This window comes from Saimiri boliviensis, chromosome 11 (genome assembly GCF_048565385.1).
Source record: "Saimiri boliviensis isolate mSaiBol1 chromosome 11, mSaiBol1.pri, whole genome shotgun sequence".
Taxonomy (NCBI): Eukaryota; Metazoa; Chordata; class Mammalia; order Primates; family Cebidae; genus Saimiri; species Saimiri boliviensis.
Genome location: NC_133459.1, coordinates 68,229,799 through 68,251,590, shown reverse-complemented (window position 1 = coordinate 68,251,590; position 21,792 = coordinate 68,229,799). Strand labels below are relative to the sequence as shown.

At 33.6% G+C, this 21,792-nt stretch overlaps 1 protein-coding gene across 7 annotated transcripts in view; it reads right to left on the bottom strand.

Moving 5' to 3' along the window:
* The window catches only part of LRRC7 (leucine rich repeat containing 7), a 565,757-nt gene that overhangs the window by 101,515 nt on the left and 442,450 nt on the right, over positions 1 to 21,792 (bottom strand). For all 7 annotated transcript variants that reach the window (XM_039474488.2, XM_074381000.1, XM_074381001.1 and 4 more), the window contains 6 exons: positions 14,872 to 15,001; positions 13,701 to 13,816; positions 10,084 to 10,153; positions 7,788 to 7,887; positions 5,210 to 5,334; positions 2,928 to 3,176 (listed from right to left, as the gene is read on the bottom strand). In XM_039474488.2, the coding sequence (XP_039330422.1) occupies positions 2,928 to 3,176; positions 5,210 to 5,334; positions 7,788 to 7,887; positions 10,084 to 10,153; positions 13,701 to 13,816; positions 14,872 to 15,001 (790 nt within the window). The remainder of the gene's footprint in view (positions 1 to 2,927; positions 3,177 to 5,209; positions 5,335 to 7,787; positions 7,888 to 10,083; positions 10,154 to 13,700; positions 13,817 to 14,871; positions 15,002 to 21,792) is intronic.

Below are 21,792 nucleotides of genomic sequence, written 5' to 3'. Positions count from 1 at the left end.
TACTAATATTTTCTGGTTATTTTATTTTATTTTTCAATTTTTATTTTTGAGATGAAGTTTCACTCTTTTTGCCCAGATTGGAGTACAATGGTGCAATTTCGGCTCACTGCAACCTCTGCCTCCCAGGTTCAAGCGATTCTCCTGCCTCAGCCTCCCCAGTAGCTGGGGTTACAGGCGTGCACCACCACGCCCGCCTAATTTTGTTATTTTTGGTAGATACGGGGTTTCTCCATGTTGGTCAGGCTGGTCTCAAACTCCCTACCTCAGGTGATCTGCCCGCCTCAACCTCCCAAAGTGTTGGGATTACAGGTGTGAGCCACCGTGCCCAGCCTGGTTATTTTATAAACAAGCACATATGATATTTTGGTCACATTACCAGAATATGTTTGAAAATTTTATTTCAACATTTAAATCTAGGAATGGATTTGCCGTGCAACAAATGCTGTTTACCTACACACCTCTTCCAGAGTCTTGAGAGGGGCCCTATTATTTATAGAGTCATTTTATATTCTTTTCCTGAAAGAGGACCCTCCTTAAATTGGGGAATTTCCAGGTCTTATGAAGCTTGGGTTTGTTTCACCCAAAACATAAGCTCCTTGCTTCTCATTTACTATCCTATTAATTAGTATTGAGTCAGTAGATTTAAATTAAAGACATAGATTGATTCCCAACTAGCTATCATCCACTAATCTTCCTGTTGTTTCTTCTCATGTAAAATGGAAATGATAATATCTTTCCTACATGCTTGGGTTAATCTGGAGCTAAAATGTGAAAAATGTGAAGTTTCTTTGAAACTCTGTAAATTCTGCGCAGAGATTAGATACTATTTCCAATGTCACATTTTACTTAATGTATTTAAAAATCTGGATTCCATTGGCGATCTAGACTCTACTCTGTATATGTCTAAACATAATATCTGTAACTGTCTGGATCTTTTTTCAATTATAAATGCAATAGTTTTCATTTATTCAGTATCTACCATGTGCCAGCCACCATGTTAAATGTTTTATAGGGATATTTAATTTATTATTTACATAAACATTTATTATTAGTTCTATGGGTTTAAATATTAATATTTATATGCGAAATAATACAAATCTCACTTAAGTTTCACAACCTATTGCAGAAACTGTTGTCACTTTACAGAATGAAAAGTGTGGTTCAGACCATGTAAGTAACTTGTCTAAGATTACATAGCTAGTAGATGCAATACTCTAACTTAGGTCTTTTGGCTTCCATGCTTATGCTACCCAAGTGTTACTTAGCTCAGAGATATTCCCTCGTATGGGTGCAGCACATATTTGTGCAATGTTGTGGAAGAAATACTGTAAGCCTAAAATGTGAATTTCTCTGGGTTAAATCGCGAAATAAAAATATATTTTTTAAAAAACTAAGTAACACAATATTTTATAGTTTTTTAAAGATGAAAATGTATTTTATAATTGTATTATGTTTGTAAGCTCTATGCAAGCATGTTTTATGCCCATTTATAGATTGCTTTACTTTATTTTTCAGTGGATATATGCAGTGCATCAGAAATGAATAAACATGATTATAAACCCAGTTATACTAATAGTTCAGTATATCTAAATATATAGAGTATAAATATTCCCTTATTCCAATTTGAGATAAAAAAAATATAAATTTGTTTATTATACACATAGGTGGGAAAATCAATTATATTCTTGAAAACTATTGTGTTTATCACTCACTATAAAGTATTTGCTCACTTCACATATACATTTTATTAAAATGCAAGATTTTTACTAAAAATTAATTTTGAAAAACAAAATTTTCACAACAGTCTTCATATCTTAGATCTAAATAAAGTGCAGTAAATGCAAATAGCAGCTGCAAGATGTTGGAGACCCCCAAAAATAGCAGTAAAGAATTACTTAAGGTTAATAGCCAGGGCATTCAGAGCATTTAGAAATGATACCTTGAATTCACACAGAACTATGTTTTTTATACATTATAATATATTATATAATATAATATATTATATTTTATATGATTAAATTCTAATTTGATTTGATTGTAAATTCCAGTAAGAGAAATAATAGTTGATACTTTGATCATTGACTGTTAAATATTATATTACTCTGAGAATTAAGTGGAATGTTTTTCAAAGAAAAAAAACTTATAGCAGTTTTAGTTAGGAAAATGCATTCTCAGTTTGCCTTATATTGTAGCAAAAATATAAGACAATGGACAACTATCTAGTCCATTACATGTGGATAGTCAAGTTTACAAGCCATGCAGTGTTTTTCATATTCTAGTAAGACACATTTCCCCTCCCACCTCTTAAAACACCCAACCATAGAGATAAGGAAGCCCTATTTGCCACAACTCCCAATTCAATCTTCTCTTACAGGAATTCATATGATCTGTGTCTTCAAATTAAAAGAAATTGATGCTTTTCAGCAGATGTCTATCTTTGTGCTTAAAGGCCACTCTCAGCAAATCTCAATTCAAATCTCATGCTATTTTAAGAATTAAGGTATAGCTATTTAATTTCCCCCAGAATTCACAGTATAAAAAATGTGCATATATGTGGAGGGGACAATTTAGAATGTATCAACAGTGTCATCAACATTCTGCCCAACTATTGGTATTCCCACACTTTAAATGAAAGAGAAAAATAAAATAAAATGAAAATAAAGCACCCAACTAAAAAACCATGCCAGATATCCCACCAATAGATAGGAACCTCACATTGATATTCCCTCTCTTCTGACTTAGTCCTCCCCGCCCCATTGCAAATGTCAATAAACAAAACGTTAAACTGAGATCAAACACTGGCAATTTGAAGGTTTCTATGTGATCAACATTTCTTATCCCAAATCATGCAGAACATACCCCATAAACCACTGTTCCAAGGTTGCCTCTACATGGGAGATTCTCCTACCCCAGACACCTAGGCCTACCTGTCTGCCACTTAGAGAGGGAAGAGTGGTGGATTGTGCTGCAACTGGCAATGGAGTACACATGCTCCTTTCCTGCTGGAGGCCACTTATACAACCCCATGCCAGCTGTGGGTCATTCTGGGGGACGGGCATATCTTGGATCTGCTGATCACACCTGGCCCATGGTGTGCAGCAATCGCCAGACAGTCTGGCAGGTTGGAGAGTAATCCCACGCTGGCCCCTTTCCCAGGGGGCTTGGCAGGAGAGATCCTGTGGGAGAAGGAATCTCCATTTTCTGGGAGAAAGAGGAGCACTGTAGCAATACTTTCACTTTATCATTTTTCTACTCTCAGTTTTTTTCTTTCACTCTGAGTTATGCATTTAAAACAATAATCATAAAATTAGTTTTAAATCCATGTATAAGACAGTACTAATTTTATATGACTGTTAAAGTGTCACAATTTCTTCACACAATGCAGCATTCATACTACACTATACAGACTATAAGTAGGGCATTATACTCTAGTCCATTTGAAAGCTGAAAGCATAGGCCAATGATTCCTTTTTAAATTTCATGTAAATTAAAGGTAAAATGGTGCTAAATTTAATGTACATGTAATGAACCAGAAAAGTGTGATTAATTTAGTGTAAGATTACAATATATTCTATTCATCATACTTCCATGATGATTTATTTAGAAGTTTGTTTGTGCTCTAATTTGTCCAATAGCCAATGGCATTGGAAATATTCAAATTAGTTAAAACTGAGTAGTTTGAGATTTTGAAAAATTGTTTCGTTAATACATAAATAAACCAAATGTAAATAAATGCAGAGAAAAAAAAACACTCTAAAGTATAATGAACCTACTCTGATTACAAACAAACTTGAACACATAACACACAAACAGGGCTTCTAAATAATTGTTAGCATTTAGTGTATTTTATGTTTTCATTGACACATATACCAGAGTATTAAATGCACTTTCTTCTTGAATTCTTTGAATACAGAATTTCAGGAAGAAGCATGTAATGTTTGTTAATTCAATGAAATCTAAAAATGAATCAGAATTCTGGTATAGAATGCATCATCCATTGGTTCTGGATTTAACGCATGAAATCCTTAAAAGAACAGAAATGTTCTGAAGATTTGTTGGTTTTTAGTTCAGCATTATTTTTTCTAGGAATTCTCAAGTTCAAAAAGATGTCTCTTTGGTTGTTAGACAGCACTAATCAACTATCCAGAGACATTTTTTAAAAAACCCAAATCTGTAACAAAACTGTTATTTCGGATTTGGGAATCCATTTTGCTTTCTCCATGATGATATTGGTAGGCCTTGCCAGTGAGTGCTCAGGTGCTGATTTAACAAATAAAGATTAGAAAGTGTGGAGAGGACAGAGAAGAATACAACATACAATCTAGCTTTATTAATAGAGCATATATGCAATTATAAAGAAAATTAGTCACTAAGAGTGAGAGTTGTTAGTAGCCATGATAGAATAAGTACACATACAATATTATAGAAAGTAAATGAGAGATTCAAGATGTTGCCATGACAACAACATGAAATCTAATGTTGATAAATTCTAAATCAATTCTGATGATAATTAAAAATTTAAGTAATGGAGAAATATAGATTTTGAAATTCAATCTTGTGACTCAACTTAGTAGTCCCCATGAAAGATCTTTTAAAATATGCTTTGAGGTGAAAAATACTTAAGTTATGCTCCCCAAGGAACATCACCTGCCATTAGGCACTAACCTCCTTTAAAACTTGTCCTCACATTTAAGGAAACTCATAAATTCTTCTTGAATAGCCCAAGGACACAGAGCCTTTCAGAAATTTTAATGCCAATGTAACATATTAATCTGTTGGCCCTTCCTGAAATGTTTATTTTGGCCTCATTCAGTCTGCATGATGCCTTGCTCAGTGATTTAAAACAAAACAAAACAAAACAAAAAAAACAATTATAGTGTGCAGTGTGTCGGCAATGAAATAAAGTGCTTAGATGAAGTCTGTCACACAGATTTATTTTCTACTTTCTTTCAGCTTGAATCTCTCTCATGCAGTTGTTCTGTTGGATGAGGTGGCATTTCAAATTTGCTCACTCAGATTTGGGACATTAGTCTCATTCTGAAGCACACCAATGCTTCCAGAATTACCAGCCCAGCGTGCTGTAATAAAAGGTACCACCATGAGACTTGAAGAGGTTATCTGACTTTGTCCCAAAATCTATCTGAATAAGAAAAATGGACAAACAAAATGATAAGGCGAAGAAAGAGGAAACAAAAGCTAAAAGGTTCACCTTAACTTTCCCAGCATTTTCGTCATCTTCCTTTTTGTCTTCAAATTCAAAGGCAACAGTCATGCGTTGTTGTCTCTGTTCTTCCCACAGCGTAGGGTTAAAGCTGTCACTGTCTGACTGGAAATCTACAGTTAGATTCCAAAGTATTATTGCTTTTTTAAAAAACGATTTTACACAGAGTATTTAATACACTATGCAAAAATGGTGATAGATACTACAAACAAATACAAAAATAAAGAAGAAAGAAATAAAGAAAAAAAAGAAAAAGAAGGAAAGAGAAAAGAATAAAATTCCCTTGATATTTATTCCATGGTCTTTTGTAATCTGAACTCAAATTCAGTATTCCTAAACACTCAGGATTGGAAAATTTTCTACTGTAGGAAATGGGCTCCCCAAAGGACAATAATAATAACACAGCGAGTTGGACTAACCATTTTAAAGCGTTATCTGTTTCAATCCTTAGAACAGCGCAATGGTACTACCAATCTCATCCTTATTTTACTAAAGAGTTTTAAGAGACTTGCTCAAAGTGCTAAGAGACTTCTCAGTGGCTAGTGCAGGATTCTATTTCTGTTTAAATAGAAACCTTATTTGTAACTGCTAAACTCTATCAAAATTTCTTTTATAAAACTTACCACATAACATTGACTTTGCAATAAAGTGTCTAAGATTACACTTTTTATTTTCTTTTTATTACAGGTGCATTGAGAGGAGCCTGTTTTTATGGTAGAGAACATGGAAAATTTGGTCTGTTTAAATTAGCTTAAGTATGTCAAATTAACAGGGAAATGGCTTATAAATCTTTAATTTACAAAAAAAATGTTGGCTAATGATAACATCTTCTTTGCAACATTATGGCAAAGATCACATGAAAATGCAATAAAAGTACTTAGTGAAGGCTAAATTCTTTTCCAAAGGAGGTCCTTTATCATATATCTTTGTTGCAAGGGATTCTGAAAACTCATTTATTACACTCCTGCCTGGAAAACCAAAGGATAACTTGCTTTAAGTTCAAGGAAACTTTTCAATTACCAACCTTTCTTTTCTCAAAGGAAAAACAAAAACAAAAATAAACCCAACTAGGCTAATTTCTTAACACTACATCTTACCTAACTAAATCCATAAATTACAGATTCAATCTGTGAGATGGGATCTCAGAAATGAGCAGTGAATATGAGATACTTTTCAGTTTTCCCTAATTCTTTTGAAGTTAAATATTTTGATGATGCTGAGCTATTAAAATAAAAATTAAGTAAAGCTGCATGAATATAACATAATCCTTACTTGAGATGTCTCATAAAATATATAAACATGGTGGCTTTTATCAATTCAAAAGATTAATTTTACTGACTTCTAAAAATGCATATTAAAACACTCTTTTCTTTTCCTGTATCTGTAAGCCAAAATTTGAAGGAAAATATCCTAAAATATTCCAAAATGATTCACTTGCATTTGGAGGTCAAAGACTAAAGTCATTTATTATAATTATCCCTGAAAATAAGAAATACATAAACAAACAGTTTCTTTTACAAGTTGGCCTCATTCACATGAATTGGGTAGATTTAATCCATGGCTAGATTAAAGTGAGTTTATTCGCCAAGAATTATTGTTACTCTATAACTGTAGAAAATGTGCATATCAGGTTGTGCTGGCTTGGGCTAAGGAGCCTATGCTAAGTTTCAAACAGCAAAGGATGAAGCTTTTTTTTTTTTTTGAAATGGAGTTTTTGCTCTTGTTGCCCAGGTGCTACCTTGGCTCACTACAACCTCTGTCTCCCAGTTACAAGCGATTCTCCTGTCTCAGCCTCCCAAGTAGCTTGGATTGCAGGCATGCGCCAACATGCCCGGCTAATTTTTTTGTATTTAGTAGCGATGAGTTTCACTGTCTTAGTCAGGCTGGTTGAGGACTCCTGATAGGTGATTCATCTGCCTAGGCCTCCCAAAGTGCTGGGATTAGAGGTGTGCACCACTACACCAGGCCTAGGAGGAAGCTCTTTTAATCTTTTCTATGGATAATGTGCTCACAGAAGAGAATATTTAACTATTGGCAAAGAATTTAGGGACATTGCTTAAGGAAACTTAACTTGAAAAAGAAAGAATGGTCTTATCTGCAAGTGTCTCTTTATGGTTGACTTAGACCATGAAATAATTTGAGTCCGGAGATTACTGGACTAGATGTTTTAATTGTGTTCATGTAATAAGTGAACACAGCAAATAAACCAGTTCATTGAAACTTCCTTAAGATCTGACTGCTCTTAGCTCATTTCAATGCTGAGCACCACATTTACCTTACTAGTCATTTGTCTTCAATCCATAAAGAAAAATAGTTGCTCCTAAAAATCAATATTATTTTTATGTAAGATACAAAGAGGAAGAGTTTTGTCTTGGAAGCTTACCTAAAATTGAGTAGAAAATAAGACTTATGCTTAACGTATATCCCAAATGATATTTGTGTGCCATGTAATTATCTTTATAGGCTTGCCCATGAGCCAGTATTCCTGGCCAAAGATCAGAATAAAATTAGTCTTTTCTATCCATAATCATTATAAGTAGAGAAGAAATTTCTACTGACAGTTTACCTTCATCACCACGAGGCTGCTGGGGAAACATGTAGTTAGTCAATACCCTTTGCTTTGTTTCTGGATGGGCTTCTGTTTGTAAAGGGATAAGGGCTTTGGACTAGAAGCAAAGAACATATAAATTAGATTAATACAATTGTAAATATAAAGAATATTTATTTGCATAACACTCAATAGTCTGGCCTCACCCAGATAAATGAATGTTGGAAAAAATAAGTGAAAAAACAAAGTAATAAAATAAGAAATTACAACATGAAATAATACTATTACTGAGGAATATTTTAATATTCTAAGATTTTCATAATAAGGTTTTCTTCTTCTTTAGTATACTCTTAAAAACTTACCAAAACCTATTCAACTGAGCAATGTCAGATTTAATCCTGAAGAGTTCAAAATGTGTTAAATTGTTTCAACTAAGTAAGCTTTTGGTATGGTTCTATATGCCTATTCATTTTCATGGATTGTTGCCCTAGAAAGACAAATGGAATTTGCTATCAAATTAATGCTATGCAAGATCATCTATGAACTTAATTAGGTTAAAACAGTATTCATTTATTTATAAGAGATATTTTTATAGCCAAAGACAGGGTCCACTTTATAGATAAGTAATTGTACTTGTACTTGATATATTATAATATATTGACCTCTGTTCATATTTCATCCTCTGTTATTAATTTGATTTCAGAAATGCTAATTTTGAAGGGGTATTATAGAGCTCTGATATTCAATGTCAAAATATATTGGAAATGATATCATCAAATATACTAAAAATCTGCTTGTTTAATGAGATTAATAGGAGTGAAACACAAAGGGGATTTGTGATACCAGTTTGTCTCATGAAACTGAGTCATAACCGCACTATATTACTGTTCTAAATAAACGTTAAATGATGCAGTCACTGCTCTGTGCATTCTCCCACAAGAATAATAAATTATATTGGTTTTTTCCCACAATACAATATGCAGAATACACTATCCATTAGCATAGTTCACACTGATTTCAGAAATGATTTATTTATGATGATATATTGATGCCTTGAAAAATTGATTTATTTTTGATAAGATTTGAATTTGAATTACTAATTTTTGACTCAGTAGATGGAAGCAAATGCTGTTATTACTGTAGGAACACAAACAATATTCTTACATTTACATTTCACAATTTAAATTTTCCACAAAAGAGTCCAATGACTACTGGACAATTCACTTACCAGTAATGCTACTGTTATGCTCAGAAAATAATGATGAGCTAATTTCAAGATGAATTGTTTTCATTTGGCCATTCATATTTGAGGATAGGTGTTTCAAAATTTAAGGATCACAAGAAAAAAGAGGACTAATAAACTGTATCAAAATTGTCTATCATTAGTTCTTTTGTAGTCAGATATCTTCAATAGTTTCTTGTTATTCTCCAGTTAATAAAATTATTTACTAATGCAATATTACTGATTCAATTAAAATCTATTTTCAAGAGGATAAAATATCAAAACAATGTTACAGAAAATACTAATAGTTGTCAAAAAGATACTGCGATATTGCAATTTCTTTTTTTTTTTTTTTGAGATGGAGTCTCACTCTGTCACCCAGGCTGGAGTGCAGTGGTATGATCTCGACTCACTGCACTCTGTGCCTCCCAGGTTCAAGTGATCCTCCTGCCTCTGCCTCCCGAATAGCTGGGATTATGGGTGCACGCCTCCGTGCCAGGCTAGTTTTGTATGTTTAGTAGAGAAGGTTTCACCATGTTGGTCAGGCTGGTCTTGAACTCCTGACCTCAAGTGATGTCCCCACCTCAGCCTCCCAAAGTGCTAAGATGTGTGAGCCACTGCACCGGGTCTGATATTGCAAATTTCTTGAATGACACTTTTGAATTAAGTTGATTATAATTAAAAGGATAAGAAGAAAAAGGAACAATGGAAGATAATAATTCCCTGTCGTGGGAATTGTGGTAATGATTTCTTATTCTTTACCTTCAGAGATATAATTAAAGTACATCCTCTAAGGACATGCCTGTATCACCTAGAGCTTAAAAAACTATAAAAATGATCATTTTGTATATTAGATCTCAGAGAGCAAAGTAGATGTTAGATAGAAGTATTTAAAGAAGATGGGGCTTATAGTTACTGTTTTGACTTCAGCAATGTTTGAATTGCTATGTTTACAAAAATCTTTCAGGGGATAAAAAAATTACATTTTGTAGTGGTTGTCAAAGGTATCTATTGGGAATAAATCAGTAATTCAAAATTTCAATTATAGTTCATTTTAATAAACAAAATAAATCAGGCAATAAAACCTTTTACCTGATTGTCAGAAAGCCACAAAGCTGCAAGCTCTTTAAGTTTGGTAAATGAGAATGGTAAATTCTTCAATCTGCAAAAACACAAAAAGTCTAACAGCATGGGTAAAGACAGATACAAGTTTATTTCTAAGAATTATTTAAAATACTCTGACTTGTTGGTTTCATTCTTTTCTTGAATCATTTTTCCATTGAGCTGCCTGAACAATATTTTAAAAAATGAAAACCTCGTATTTACAACCCTTCAAATACTTCTCATTATATCTGAATAAAAATAAAATTGTTAACATATATGGTTAGAGCTTAAAAGGTCTGGCCCCTAAAAACCCTCCAGAAGTTTCTCTGCAACTCTTTTCCTGACTCAGTTCCGTCAGCACAACTGGGCTCTCTCAGTGTGCTCTTTTCTCTGGAATACTCTCTCGCATACTTCACTTTACTGAATCTCACATATCCATTCATTCTTAGCTTAAATGCCATTTTTTCAAAGAGACTTTTCTTGACTCTTAATTTAAATTACTTCCCTCAATCTGGTTTCAAAGCACCTTGTATTTTCCTTCATGAAACATATTGCAGTTTTTAGTTATACATTTATATTTGTGATTATTTGCTTACTCTTTGCTATCCCTTCAAAACTGTAGGCTCCATGAGGGCAAAGGGCCATGCTTGTTTTACTACTCAAAGAATGTATAGCTCCCAATATTACGTCGACCTTCAAGAAGTATGTTCTTTTGCCCTTCATGCAATGTGCAGTAGATATTGAAAGAGGTAATCTTAAAAAAAATGGCACTTCTGAGATGTATAGCTTGATATTAGCCTTGGTTTTCAATCAAAATTATATATTTAGCTTTGGCTTCAGCCTTTCAAGGGCCAAAGTACTTCACAGTATCTGATATCTTTCAAACTATGCATGATCACACAGCTTACCATCAAAGCTAGTCAGCAAAAGGAGTAGTACAAACAAGGCATGCCAATGAGACTTATTACTAATTTTTGAACATTCATTTTTGAATATGGATATTTTAGATATAATACAGAATAAAAATGTCCTCGTCTTTAACATAGTAGAATTCTATCAGCCAATTGAGAAATAAATTTATTTTGATAATAGAAGTGGGCAATCTTACAATAATTAAAAATTAACTTTAGAGTTAATTTTATGTGCAAAAGCATTTAAACACTTCTTAAAAATCTAATAAATATGAAAAGAGACCGAAAGGCAATACAAATCTTAAAACTACATTATACAGATAACCTTTAGGAAAAATATAATCTTTTTGAGCTAATGTTTATAAAATATAAACAAGATATAAAGAATAACATATTAAATTATATCACAATTCTTTTTCATATAATTGTTATGCTAATATTTATAACTTTAAGCCAAATTACTTTTAAAATCTATTTCTAACTAAAAGTTATTTAAATTTACTTAAGCCGTAAATTAAGAAGTAAGATCTTATTGGGTGTTTTTCACATCCTATGGGATATATTAAAAGCAGAATATCAAGTCTGCTGTACTGAAATTACATGAGTGCAGAACTATCCAGAATCATGTAAACAACATCCATGATATCATCATCAATCCAGTCATATGTGTAGAATATGAAGAAACTGCTAGAAAAGGACAAGTTACCTTTGTTTTTCTTTGCTCTTCTAGTGACCTCTACTGCAAGTGAGCCCCTATTTGGTAACATAAATGTGCAGTACAGGAGCAATCTTGCAGCTGACAAGGCAGAGGAATCATTGTTCCTAACTATAATGTCAAACTTTAAAAATCTATTATATTTTAAATATAAAATTATAATAATCATTACTTTCAGATGACATTTCTTACTTAATCTTTTTTCCAAACACTTCCTTCTCTGGTGGTAATATTTAACTTTGGCTTTAACTTTAGCTGAATATTGATTTTTACCTCTGGTTGATTCACTGATTGATTCATTAATTTAAAAACATTAATTTGGCTCTATAGTACGTTCTAGCAACTGTACTAGGACATAACTTAAGATTATATTTCTGTCCTGATGAAATTACTTTAAACTTCTGATACTGTGAGCTCTTCCATGTATTATTCATAAATTTTGCCCTAGAATCTAGCAGTGTGTTTGGCTCATTGCAGGTGAACTCAAGTCTGCTACAGTTGTTGAATAAGTATCTTCAAAGTATTAATAGAACTTCTAACTATGGATCATTGATAATATTTGCTAAGCATATTTTGCATATTATGAGCGAAAAGAGATTGAAAGGCAATGAAAATCTTAAAACTATGCATTATATAGATAACCTTTAGAAAAAATATAATAACTAATCACATATTAGTTATTTGCAGAAAGCAAATTGTAGTTTTTATGCCTATAGTTTTGACAATTTCTGTCTTTTGAAGAAAAAATATAATAACCTTTCTGAGCTAATGTTTATAAAATATAAACAAGAATATAAAGAATAACTAATATTAAATTATTTTCATTCATACCAAGAATTTCCTAATCTAATTTTAAGAATATAATTAGAGATTTAAAAAATGTCTTGCCAAAAGTAAAAAACAACATGCAATTCATTTTCCTCATTTTCCAGTCTGGTAATACAGTCAGAAGAGGAAGCAAAGTTGGTCTGACATTACTTACTCTTGATGCATAAAGCTTTGGTGCTTCCTTGTCACCTGATATTATCAATAACATTCCAAACTTTTTAATAAAATGTTTTATTCTCTTATATGGGAATATTATTAACTAGTAAGCGAAGTTTTGAAATTCACATTTTTTCCCTTAAACTAAGAAGCAAATGAGAATTCCAATGCTTATCCTGAGACTTCCAGAATCTCATTATTCTTACGATTCCATAAAAGCTAATCTTTGATCATTTCATTATAAGGTCTCTCAGTTCTTCACATGATCAGTTGTCTGACTGAAACTTATTGAAAACATAGAGCTTATGTATTATATTCTGTGATCATTTTATTTTCTTAGCCATTATCTCTAGTCAATATTTGTTTTTATCCTTTCCTACTTGAGTATAATTATCTTTTATAGAGTAGGTGGAAACAAAGATGAATTGAGGTTTGTACTTTTCATTTTACTCATCTATCAATATAATGCCATTATTAGAAGTAAAGGACCTAACCTTTCCTTGCTCATCCTACTCTGAACATGACTAAAGAGCCACCTGGTTGTCAGTATTCTTACTAGAACTTTGATGGAATTGAAAATATACACACTGCCCAGTTAATTTGTTGGAGGCCAAAATATATACATAAATACATCTGTGTGCATACCTACATACACATGCACATTTTTATTAATATATTTAATATATTTTATTATAGTTATTTTCCATGTCTTCTGATTATTATGATTTCTTCATATGGGAAGGCTTTTGTATATAAATTTGCATGATTTATATTTATATAATTTTAATATATTACATATGCTTTTGATATAATCAAATAACAAAATTTAGAAATACTTGGTTTAAAAAAATTTACCTTCTGCTATTTTAAAGAAAGTATCAATATTTGCATTCCATATACTTCAAAAGACAGAAATTGTCAAAACTATAGGCATAAAAACTACAATTTGCTTTCTGCAAATAACTAATATGTGATTGTAAAATGTTAGAAAATACCTGTTGTCACTCAAATTTAGGACTCTTAGTTTCTGCATCTGTCCAATCTCTTCAGGAAGAAATTCTAATTTGTTGGAGCGTAGAGACATGACTGTAACATTCTTACAACTTCCAATCTGTAGGTAACAAAAGAAAATAGGTAAAAAAAAATTAGAGCATAATACTATTTACATTAATTTTTCTAATTTCTAATCAATTTAATTAAGCAATAGATTTTATTTTTAACTTTCTTTTAATATGTGCAACATTTTATTTTTATAATGTAGCTCTTTAAAATATATGTATATTATATATATATTATTTTAGCTATTAAGGCAATTTATACCAAATATTCTTTTACATATTAAAAATGAAGAATATTCTTTATAATTTTATGCTTAAAATACTTGCTAACATTATTGTTTTTATATATCACATATTTTTGTCTGTCAAAGTGAATACTAATATATCTTTGTTTATAACAGAAGATCATATACACTCAAAAAATAAAATATTGTTGACATTTCCTAGGCAAAGTTAGTTTTGTTTCATATTACAGTGGTTTTTGTCACTTTTAATCACATATTTTGGCTCTAAAATAATTATATATTGATTATTGTTGCATCATTATAAGAGTATTTGGTAGAAAATGTTCAATTAAAAATGTACTTCACATATAGCAAACTTGAGCACAAGGTAAATTAAAAAAATACTTAATAACTTTTTTTGATATTAGTAAATAAAATCTTACTTAGATGTAAAAATTAACAGAATCTCTTAGGGGATCCTGAAGATAAAATAATATTATAATGCACCATGATACCTTCAAAAGCATATGTACATTTAAAAAGTTTGCTAAAGAAATAAAAATGTAATTACTCTAAAATATTAGCTATGACTATCCTTAAAAGCAAAGATATAAATTAAGTGACTAAATGATATTTCTGAACATTAATTAACTTATATTTTCTTACTTTTATTTGTATGCAATGTTTAAGTCAAATGCATTTTCTGGGTCAAATACAGAAACTTGTCATTTCAAATAGAATGATTAGCAAATATATATGCAGATAATTCCTATGTATAGTCACAGCTCAACTCATGAATCTACATTGCTATTCTACCTGTTAAGATTTTACTCCAAAACAGATTCATTAAAAGTTAAGGAATAGAAAACAAGCTTATTTCTCACTTCTCTGGGTAATTCTGGAAGGAAATTCTCATCAACTGCTAATGTCCGAAGACTATGAAGGTAGCCAATGGTAGAAGGTAGTGACTCCAGTTCATTACAGCTACAGTCAAATTCTTCTAATAAAGATAAACTGAAAAGTTAAATACAGTAGTTAGATATTTTAAAAGTTTAGATGGCAAAATGTTTTGAAAAAGCCATGTATCCAAAATTCACCAAGACAAAAGTTATTCATGTGGTGATAGCATAATATTATATAAATTTATCAGTTCAGTCAAATGCTTTAATACCATCAAATAAGTGGTTTAACTTGGTAAAATAAATATAGTTTTTTTTCCCTTTCTAGATTTACCTGTTATTTAACAGCCTTGAAAATGATAAAATCATGTTTTATTTGTTTACAACTTAGGTATTCTTTGTAGCCTAATGTTCAGAATGTGTATCCTTGGAATGAATGAATATAACTGTCACGGGGTAAGCAGAAGGGTGGAGAGGGCAGGTCCAGGAGTTGGGAGAAACAATAAAAACAAAAACACTGATGAAATTCTAGGTATTTACTAAGCAATTGGGAGATTAAAGAAAAAAACCAACCACCAAGTCTCTTCCTCATAAAAACTCTTTAAGATGTCTAATATTTTAAAGGTCATTTTACAGATAAGAAAATTGAGGCTTAAAGGTGCTAAGTAACTTATTCAATGCCACACAAAATAACAACACTAAGAATTAAATGCAGACAGTAAGGCTTCACTGTATTATCCTGCCTGTTAGCAGGTGCTATGGACAGGGCTCATTTCATCCTGAAGATGTGTTTTGTGTGACTTATATAGTGATATTTTAGAAAGTGTTTAATTATTTAAGTATTTAAATTTTTACATAATGATCCAGATTTTTGATGCCTCTTGAAAAGGAGAAAGATCTGTCAATAGTGGGTCTATATTCTTCCATGACAAGTAACAGAAATGGATTAATAACTGCTGCCTTCAAATGGGCATAGCTCTTCAGTAAGCCTCCAGTTTGTCACAATCCCGACCAGTCCATACTTAGCTAGCTTTACTCTAGATCTACAGAAAGGAATTGTATGGATATACATTGAAATTATCACAAGGAAACAAGACACTTCAATGCCTGGTTTGAGATAGCTGGGAAAAAAGTACTTGGCACAGAGTAAGCACCAGATACACTGTAGTTACTGTTGGTATTGTTGAAATTATTATTACATTGTTCTTACTATTCTATTCCTATTATACTGTTATTATTATAATAGGAAGAAACCCCAGGGGTGAAGATTTCACCAATGTAAACAGAAAAATGAATTCGAGTTAGGTGGAGTAAGGTTGTAGAATTACCACTTTTTTTTTTTTTTTTGAGACGGAGTCTTGCTCTGCCATCCAGGCAGGAGTGTAGTGGCACAATCTCAGCTCAATGCAACCTCCACTTCCTGGGGGTTCAAGAGATTCTACTGCCTCAGCCTCCTGAGTAGCTGGGATTATTGGTGCCTGCTACCACACCCAGCTAATTTTGCATGTAGAGATGGGGTTTGCCATGTTGGCCAGCTGGTCTCAAACTCCTGACCTCAAGCAATCCACCCTCCTCGGCCTCCCAAAGTGCTGAGATTACAGGTGTGAGCCACTGTGCCCAGAGAGCATCCTTTTTATGTTAAAACTAGCTAGTCTGAATATAATTTGCTCCCATTATTTAGTAATTGAACACTGAAATTAAGCATATGTGTTGAAGTCACTTAGTAATGGATTTGTGTCCCAGCTTTATAACTTACTAACTTTATTATATTGGGTATCAGTAAATTAAACACAGACTACCACAGCTCAAAAAACAAAGCAGATTTTATTCATCTGACAGGAAATGAAATACATCAGGGAAGAAGTTCACTGAGTAACACTCTGAAGGGAAAAAAAATCAGTGACCAAATGGGGACTGGTCATAGTGGGTCATGATGACTATACTCATTAAGGGTTGAAAACTTGTATTATGGAGAGGATGAGATGAGTACACAAGTCTTTGTACAGCTATGCAAATCAAGTACCATTGTCCATGGGTCAGGAAAAAATTTAATGCAATTAGGACCAGTCTGACTCTGACCGTGGTCATTCAAACTTCATCATCCTAACAGATTCAGCTTGTTAGAACCAGTTGTGGTGAAACACAGTATTCAGTTTTGCATAACAGCTCTTAGGAAAGTGTTGCTTAAGTAAAAAAATTTCCTTTTATATGGAAAAATCCCAGAAATTCTAAGCCCCAGATTCTTTATATTTACAATGAGGATACTAATAATGCCTGCCTCATGCAGTTGCTCTAAAATGAAATGTTGTGAAGTAAAGAACTTAGCACAGTACCTGTCATGAAATACATGTTCAGTGTACTTTTCCTCTTATTATCAGCATACCATTAAATTTGTTTCAACATGCTTTGAGGCCCCTTGTTTGCAAGGATGGTTATACTGCTGGGATGCCAGGTGTACACAACTCTGTTACTCTGTGTATGTGTGTTTGCGAAGGCAGAAATCCATATATGTGAGAGATTCAGTAACAGAGTTTGTTTCTCAAAAAAAAAAAAAAAAAAAAAAAAGTCTAGCACTGGGTCTTACATATATAATGCACTCAATAAATTTTTTAGAATTGCACAAAAGAGGTTTCTATCAATAGTGTGGGGTCACATACTCAGCAAGGAGTCATAAATACTGGGAATTTTTTAAAATAAAATTTTCAGATTTATGTTCAGAGGCAGAAGTTAAAGAAGGTATTTAATGAAAACTATATAATTAACATTTCTCATTTTTCTTCTTTTTTTTTTTGAGACGGAGTTTTGCTGTTGTTACCCAGACTGGAGTGCAATGGCACAATCTTGGCTCACTGCAACCTCAGCCTCCTGGGTTAAAGCAATTCTCCTGCCTCAACCTCCCGAGTAGCTGGGACTACAGGCGTGCACCACCACTTCCAGCTAATTTTTGTATTTTTAGTAGAGACGGGGTTTCACCTTGTTGACCAAGATGGTCTCGATCCCTTGATCTCGTGATCCACCCGCCTCGGCCTCCCAAAGTGCTGGGATTATAGGCGTGAGCCCCGCGCCCAGCCCTTCTTCTTCTTTTTTTTTTTAAATAAAACATGTTTTGAAGTTAGTCTTGGTTGTAGCAAGGTGGTTGTCACCTTGCACAGTTCCAATGTATGCAAATTTCAGTTGTGATGTTTCATTAAACAACACTAGTCTCCCAACAGCCTGGCTCAAATTTAAGTTATTTTGGTATTTTAACTGAGTAACTGCATAAAGTATCTCACCTTCTTCAGTCCACAAATCACAATGTGAATAACAGATGTACCTTGTGATCAGGAACTGATCACATCACTTCCTTCAAAGTTTGTCAATGATTGGTCATTGCCCATCTGTTATTCGGCTCACACACAGACAGTAAAACCTGTTGCCTTCCTGTCTCTCAGCAGTAGATAGATACTATAGACCAAATAATTTAACCATTAAAGCACCACAACTACTGGATAAAGCTCTTGGTCACCCCAATTCTCTTGCAGATTGAAATTAAACTGTGAACATTTGCTTTACATCACCAAGGACAACGTCATTAATCCAGCCTATAGATCAGGCATCCCCAAACTACGGCCCGCAGGCTGCATGCGGCCCCCTGAGGCCATTTATCCAGCCCGCTCCGCACTTCAGGAAGGGGCACCTCTTTCATTGGTGGTCAGTGAGAGGAGCACAGTATGTGGTGGCCCTCCAATGGTCTGAGGGACAGTGAACTGGCCCACTGTGTAAACAGTTTGGGGACGTCTGCTATAGACCAAGGAATTATTTCAACTTTCAAAGTGTATTATCTTACACAGACTTTTGAATAGGCTATTCACGCTACAACTGGTGATCATGTAGTTTCTTTACCTGTGTTCTAGAAGAAATATGACATTAAATATACAATTGAAAATATTCAAGCATGATGGCCAGGAAGTAACAGCAAGTAATATGCATACAGCACAGAATAAACTTTTAGCACTGTGATGGTTAATACTGAATGTGAACTTGATTGGATTGAGGGATACAAAGTATTAATCCTGGGTGTGTCTATGGGGGAGTTGCCAAAAGAGATTAACACTTGAGTCAGTGGGCTAGGGAAGGCAGATCCACCCTTAATCTGGTGGGCACCACCTACCAGTTTCCAGCAAATGTAAAGCAGGCAGAAAAACGTGAAAAGGCGAGATGGGCCTTGCCTCCCATTCTACATCTTTCTCCCATGCTGGATGCTTCCTGCTGTCAAACACTGGACTCCAAGTTCTTCAGTTTGGGACTAGGACTGGCTCTCCTTGCTCCTCAGCTAGCCAATGTGATCATGTAAGTTAATACTTAATAAACTCCCACATATATATATTTCCCATTAGTTCTGTTCCCCTAAGAGAACCCTGACTAATAGAAGCACATTATACAAATAAATTTGAATCTAACGTAAATGGAATCATAGAAGAAATAGCTGCCCATGGGAATGCTGACCCTGCTACTACTATAAAGACTCTAGATAAGCTTCCTGAAGACTTAGTGAAGGCAAACTTATATACGTAAATGAGGAAAGTGTGATGAAAAGAATGAAGATGTCCCAGAGGAAGTGATGCTTGCAATAAACCTCACATTAAAGGAACTCTCAGATATATTTTCATGACACTGAAAGCACAAAAAATAAAATTTTGCAAGTAGATCTAAACTTAAAAAGGAACGTGACAATTCACTGACGCACAGAAAAGATGTTCACTCTGTTTAACATATCATGAAAAGAAGGCAAGGATTGTTCAAGCTAACTTTGATGTGTTTTTTTTTTTTAATTAAAATAAGCTTTAATTCTCAATGTTTCTAATGTTTAATATTACAGTGTACAAAATAACTGTTTTACTATTTTTTCATTTTCCTATACATTTGTAATCTACGTTTACAGTATATAATGCTCGGATAAAAGGTTTTAAAGACCTTTTGTAGAACAATCATAATTTTTCCCACTGATTTATATTAAGACTGTTTTGCACAGTTTCAGATTGCATGGTCATTTTTATGATCCCCTTGATACTGTGATTTATAATAAATACATATTTGACCTTCATCCAGTTCTTGGCATAGAACTCTCAAAACCCTTGGAATTGCCAAATTGCTAAGTGCCTTTTAGTATGCAAATGAAATAACTTACCGCTAAGGGCTCTGAGATAGCCTCAGGATGGGGGCTGATTGCCAAGGGATCCACCCTGTGATTAGAGGGTTGGAACTTTTCAGTCTCACCCCCTGACCTCTGGGGAAGGGAGAAAGGCTGAAGGTTGAGTTGGTCAGCAATGGACAATGATGTAATCCATTAGGCCAATACAATGAAGACTCCATGAAAACCCGGAAGGTCAAGGCGTGGAAAGCTTCCATGTTGCCAAACACACGAAAGTGCTGGGCAGATGGCATACCCAGCAAGGACATGGAAGTTCCGCATCCCTTCTCACACAGCTTTCCTTTTGTATCTGTTCTTGTGGCTGCTCTTCTGTATCCTTTGTAATATCCTTTATAATATACTGGTTAATGTGTTTTCCTGATTTCTGTGAGCCATTCTAGCAAGTGATTGAGCCTCAAGAGGGAGTGATATGAAGCCACAATTTATATGTAGTCAGCCAGAAGTATAGGAGGTATGGACTTGTGATAGGCATCTGAAGACGGGGGGTAGTTTTGTGGGACTGAGCCTTGAACCTGTGGGGTCTGATCTTAACTTCAGGTAGATGTGGCAGAATTGAATTAAATTGTAGGGCACCCAGCTGGTATCCACAGAGAATTTTAGAATTGCTTGGTGTGGGATATCTCATAAACATCAGTGATCAAAACTAGTCTGTGTTGAGTGTTGCGAATTCAGTAGGAAAAACACAAATTGTTTGGTGGTTTCTTTCTCCCTTTCCCTTTCCTTTTTTCCATATTCTCTCTCTCTCTCTCTCTCTCTCTCTTTCTCTCCTTTCTTTTTGGCAGAGTCTTGCTCTGTCACCCAGGCTGGAGTGCAGTGGCACAATCTTGGCTCACTGTAACCTCCGCCTCCCAGGTTCAAGCAATTCTCCTGCCTCAGCCTCACAAGTAGTTGGGATTACAGGTTCCTGCCATTGTTTGGTGATTTCTATAGAGTCCTGCACTACTTTTTAATAATCTGTATTAAAAAGACATTTTGACTGCACCATGGGCAATAATAAATTAATTTAGAGCCTGAAAGTATTTTACATCTTTGGGTTGCAACAACGAGCTATTAAGTGCAAAACATATAATCCTCAATGATCTTTGAAATTCCAAATATTCAAACTCATAACCTATAATTCCAGCTGACTTTATTGATGGCTATTGTGTTAAAAATCATTTAAGATGTTTTAATACAAAATCTTGTATTAAAACAGTTATCACATTTAATCAGATTACCACTGGCATTTGTAATGAAGTCTAAAAATAGACCAAAGGTTACCTTTATTTTTTAGATGTTTTATTTCTATAATTGTAGAAAGTAAAAATAAGTTGCAAAGAATGTATGAAGTACTTTAAAGTGGCGTTTCCCAAACTTCAGTGTGCATGCCAATCACAAAGAGAACATAATAAAATGCAGATTACGATTCAGTGGTTGGGGTGAGGCCCAGGTCCTGCATTTATAACCAGCTTCTAGATGATGAGATGCTGCCAGTGCAGGGAACACACAATACGTTGCAAGGATTTAAATAAAACCCTTCCAAATATTTCATTACTATCATTTAAACAAATAAAATAGACATTTATTGACATTAAAATACATATAACTATTACAAGAGGTCATGTATTTTTCAGGATGGATGATGCTACTGGGAGTAAAAATCAACAGTATTCACTTCAGTTTCTAAAAATACTCTGTATACTTTTCTCTACTTTAGCTTCATGTTCATGAGTTGC